Genomic DNA, 703 nt, shown 5'->3' on the forward strand with positions numbered 1-703 from the left:
CGTCCTCGCTGTCCCCAAGGAAGTGAAACCCACCCCAGGTGACCCTCTCCAGGCTGTTCCCACCTCTCGTGGGGTTCCCCCGTGCGCCAGAGGGGCGAGGGGTGGGGACAACCTGGAAGCCAAGGGGTTTTGGGGACTCACCGGTGCAGCTGATGTCCCCAACGGTGACACGGAAGGTGAAATTGGGCTGGTGGGCTTGTCCCTCCGCCTTGAGGAGGTCGTAGCCGGGGGTCTTGCCTATGCGAGTGCCATATTCCTGCAGGAGGCTGATGGGCGTCTTCCCGGGGTTGGCGGCCAGCATCTGCTCCAGGCTGGGGACAGGGCTGTCACCAGCCCGGAGAGGTGTCAGAGGGGACCGGTGTGGGGGACAGATTGGGGTATGGGGTGGTGGGAGAGGCTGGAATGGATGTGGGGACAGGGGTGGCATCGCCAGACGCCATGGGAAGAGGGGTGGCAGTGCCATGAAGCATGGGGACATAGGGACGGAGGTGGCAGTGCCACACAGCAAGAAAAAAAAAAGGGGACAAGGGTGGCCCTGCCACACAGCAGGGGGACAAAGGTGGCACTGCCATACAGCAGGGGGACACGGGGAAGGTGATGGCACCACCCTGTGGTGTGGGGACAGCGCTGGCATCACCGCATGGAATGGGGACAGTGGCAGCACCACCACGTAGCGTGGGGACACAGGGACAGGGGTGGCACT

The 703-nt window shown here is 64.0% G+C and overlaps 1 protein-coding gene across 1 annotated transcript in view; it reads right to left on the reverse strand.

Moving 5' to 3' along the window:
- LOC104545857 (RISC-loading complex subunit TARBP2-like) overlaps positions 1-320 on the reverse strand; it is a gene marked incomplete at its 3' end in the record, with an annotated part of 475 nt that extends 155 nt beyond the window's left edge. Inside the window, exon 1 of the mRNA XM_010191090.1 lies at positions 142-320. Coding sequence (XP_010189392.1) covers positions 142-301 — 160 coding nt within the window. The remainder of the gene's footprint in view (positions 1-141) is intronic.
- Between the last annotated feature and the right edge of the window lie 383 nt (positions 321-703).

This window comes from Mesitornis unicolor, unplaced genomic scaffold (genome assembly GCF_000695765.1).
Source record: "Mesitornis unicolor isolate BGI_N332 unplaced genomic scaffold, ASM69576v1 scaffold37018, whole genome shotgun sequence".
Taxonomy (NCBI): domain Eukaryota; kingdom Metazoa; phylum Chordata; class Aves; order Mesitornithiformes; family Mesitornithidae; genus Mesitornis; species Mesitornis unicolor.